This window comes from Lathamus discolor, chromosome 4 (assembly GCF_037157495.1).
Source record: "Lathamus discolor isolate bLatDis1 chromosome 4, bLatDis1.hap1, whole genome shotgun sequence".
NCBI lineage: Eukaryota > Metazoa > Chordata > Aves > Psittaciformes > Psittacidae > Lathamus > Lathamus discolor.
The window spans coordinates 73,753,190-73,756,910 of record NC_088887.1 but is presented as its reverse complement, the minus strand read 5'-3'; the positions used below and the strand labels follow the sequence as shown (position 1 = coordinate 73,756,910).

The window sequence follows — 3,721 nt, the reverse complement described above, 5'->3', positions numbered from 1 at the left end:
TTATCCAAAGCTGTTCCTCACCTCGTTTGACCAAACAGAGCTTTAATGAATAAAGAAACAGGCAAAAATGTCTTTGTATTTTCTGTGGACTGCAGAGAAGGACTTGGCAGTACTGATGGATGAAAAAGCGGACATGACGCAACAATGTACACTCATACCCAGAAAGTTAACCATATCCTGGGCTGCATAAAAAGAAGTGTGACCAGTAGGTCAAGGGAGGTTATTCTGCCCCTCTGCTCTGCTCTGGTGAGACCCCACCTTCAGTACTGCATCCAGCTCTGGAGTCCTCAGTAAAAGACAGACATGGACCTGTTGGAGCAGGTCCGTGTCTGTGTTTTACTCACAGGACCACCTCTTCTGTGGGGAAAGGCTGAGGGAGCTGTGGCTGTTCAGCCTGGAGAAGAGAAGGCTTCAGGGGCCTGGTTGTGGCCTTTCAGTACTGAAAGGGGTCTTATAAGAAAGATGGAGATACAGGAGGACCTGTTGTGATAGACAAGGGGTAATGGTTTCAAATCAAAAGAAAGTTGATTCAGACTAGATATATGGAAGATTTTTTTACAATAAGAACAGTGAAACACTGGAGTGGGTTGCCCTGAGAGGTCATAGGTGCTCCACCCAAGGAAACGTTCGAGGTCAGGTTGGATGGGGCTTTGAGCAACCTGGAACAGTTGAAGATGTCCCTGCACATTGCTGGGGGGTTGGACCAGATGACCTTTTAAGTTTCCTTCCCACCCAAACTATTCTATGATTCTGTGGATATGGCACATTTATGCATTTATTCACTTCTCACCTCTGGACTACAATTAATCCAGAAATCACAGCTAGTCATATGGAAAAACCCTTATAGGAGTAGTCTTGTATTATTGTATCATTAATCTTTAGGTGATCACTGGAAGTGCTTAATAGGGTCTTATTGTGTAAGTCCCTCTTTTAGCCACCTTTGGAGAGTGTTCCATTGCACTCTGTACTTGAGCTGGGCCTCAGCTATGTAACAGGCATGAACGTTTGTGTCCATGTCTGATCTACTTACCTTTTATGGTCCATGGAGAGAAAAAGGCACTTCTAGGTCATGATTCATCTGATCCGAATGTAGGCATGAAGCATAATTATGTGAATCACACTCTAAACCTGCTTGTTTCTCTCACCTATATTGGGAAATTGTACAAGGGGGATGGGGTGATTAGTTTATATGCATACACCTATGAGCTGAACCTCCCACAGGTCTAAGACAAGCGTGATGAGCCCTCTGGAGGGTCTTATAGAATCATAGAATCATAGATTATCCGTCTCCATTGCTTAGGAAAAGAGTCAAAGGCAGGCACCCAGCTTAGACTAGACACTTATATTCTAAGTTCCTAAAATTAAATTAAATTACTCCCACCCTGAATCTGTATCAGCCACAAATAAGCAAATATTTTTTCTAGAACTATTGTGCATTCTCCAAAAGAGACATCAAGGATTTGGGAAGCAAATGCAGAAAAAAAATCTGAGAAGTTTCACATTTATTTTTTTAGTATTTTATTTAAAGCTTTTTATTTTATAAGTTTTCTCTTTGATGATCAATTTGTAACTCAAAACACAGAACAGATTAACTCCACTTTGGCATTGGAAGGGTTAATCTGAGTACCCTGATGGCAGAGAGGTTCTACCTGGCTAGTTGAGGGCAGGTTTGGACACTTCCTCCGTAACTTTTACAGCATCAATCTCTTCTACTTCAAGTACCTGTTTCTCAATAACTTGAGCAGGGAGAGGACTGCTTTCTGGAAGCTGTCTACTGTCACTACGTAGAGCAGTAAGTTTGCAATGGTATTTAATGCTGCTAAAGGTTTAACAATTTTATACATATTACGGATCAAGTTATTCAAGCGGCAGCTAACTGGTCGTGCTCGGGTCTCCAGGCGAATTCCTCGAAAGACGTGGAAGGGGAGAAAGCATGCATAGAAGAGCACCAAGATAACAATGGCAAGTCTGCGAGCCTTATGTTTATAGCAAGCCTGTGTGTGGGGCCCAGTGGTTAAGGTGTAAATAATGAGCGCATAGCACAGAGTCACAGTAAGCAAGGGCAATAGGAAGGCAAACATCATCAGCAGCCAGTTATACCACCGACTAGTTTCAAGATCCGCAGCAGCAGACAGGTCAGGACAGATTGTCTTGTTCTGCGTATGCTTTGTGGCAATCAAGATGCCCAAGGGGCTGACGGTGGCCAGGGAAATTATCCAAACAACTACAGAAGTCACCACTGCCCATCTCTGTTTTTTAACAAAAAAGAATTTAATTGGGTAGACAACTACGAAAAAGCGTAAGACGCTGAAGCAGCTAAGGCAGATAATACCACTGTACATGTTGAAGTTGAAACCAAGGTGAATAAACTTGCACATGAAGTCTCCAAAAATCCAGTTATTTCCATTAACAGAGTAGTGTATAGAGAAAGGAAGCGTGGCTAAATATATTAGATCAGTGATAGCCAGGTTGAACATAATGATGGTGCTGCTTTTCCAGGGCCTCATCTTGGCAAAGTAAACAAAAATTGTCACAATGTTTGCTGGGAAGCACAGCACAAAGATTAGGCTGTAAAAGACAGTGAGATAGTATTTCTCCTCTGAGAAATCTTCATTCTTGCAGGTTGTAAGTGGGTCTGTGTGGCCTGGTTGAGTAGTAAAATGGCTGGTGTGTTCAGATGCCATGTTTGCAGAGATCTTAAAGCTTTACAAAAAAAAAAATAGGTGTTAGTTTTAATTGATTTGTTGGGACAAATGCATTCAGTTACATCATTTACTGCTGGAGCAAATGTCGTATGTTTGACAAGGCATAATACAGGAAAGAAACGGGGATTTGCCAACATACTCAGGTCTGACCTAGGTAACCCCCCTGAAATGTTTAACTTCACCCTCCTCTCTCCTTTATTTTTTATTTTGATAATTATTAATTTTTCTCTTGATTTATTTAAACTCCTCCCTTGAAGAAGACAGTCACTGCTTATCTGGAAATCTGCAGGAGTAGAAAGCATGTATTTATAGACCTACAGAGAGTCTGGGCAAGATTTTGCAAAACTATGAATTAGTCTTAGCTTTTTAGGCAGTAGTAGAACTGTACCCATATCTTATCTACATTAATCTGAGCTAATCAGGTTTTTGTGCTCATGAAACCAGAGATGCTGTTCTTGTTTCATGAAAACCAAAAGATGGCAGTTTCAAATACAGATCTCAGGACCTGATGTTCCAATAACCTAACAATCATGGCTCGTTCCATGAATATGAGGTTGCTCTCTTGGAGTCATCAGAGTATAAAGCTATTTATTAAAAAGAAGAAAAAAAGGTCCAGCTAAGCTTTTAAAGACTGCTACTCAAAGTGCAGAGTGAAGATGGAAAGCACAGATATTGAGTGAACACTGATTTTGCTTCCCATTCTGTGTGAATTGGAGCTAGATAGACTTGTCTCTGAAATGGTTTCTCATCTACCATAGCCAATTTGAATCTATTCACAGTGAGTTCAAGACATAACCTTTCTTGGTAGTGCTTTAACCTGAAATAATGGTAACCAAAGATGAAAATCATCTTATATAACTTCAGATATCAGAAAGTTAGATGCTTAAAGTGAAGCCAGTCATCCTAAGCCCCTCTTTAAAGCCCCCCTTCATCATCAAGGGAGAGAGGTAGGTTCCTCCAGGACGTAATATATCTTCCCATATGTGAGGTTTCTATGAAAAATTATTTACTCTTTT

The 3,721-nt window shown here is 40.8% G+C and overlaps 1 protein-coding gene across 1 annotated transcript; it reads right to left on the bottom strand.

The window, feature by feature from the left end:
* Positions 1-1,709: 1,709 nt before the first annotated feature.
* Positions 1,710-2,684, bottom strand: LOC136012723 (2-oxoglutarate receptor 1-like). The gene has a single exon (XM_065675791.1). The coding sequence runs from the start codon at positions 2,682-2,684 to the stop codon at positions 1,710-1,712; it is 975 nt and encodes a 324-aa protein (XP_065531863.1).
* Positions 2,685-3,721: the final 1,037 nt, after the last annotated feature.

Coding starts and splice junctions, on each gene's coding strand:
- LOC136012723 (XM_065675791.1), bottom strand. CDS start 2,684: ATGGCATCTGAACACACCAGCCATTTTACTACTCAACCAGGCCACACA.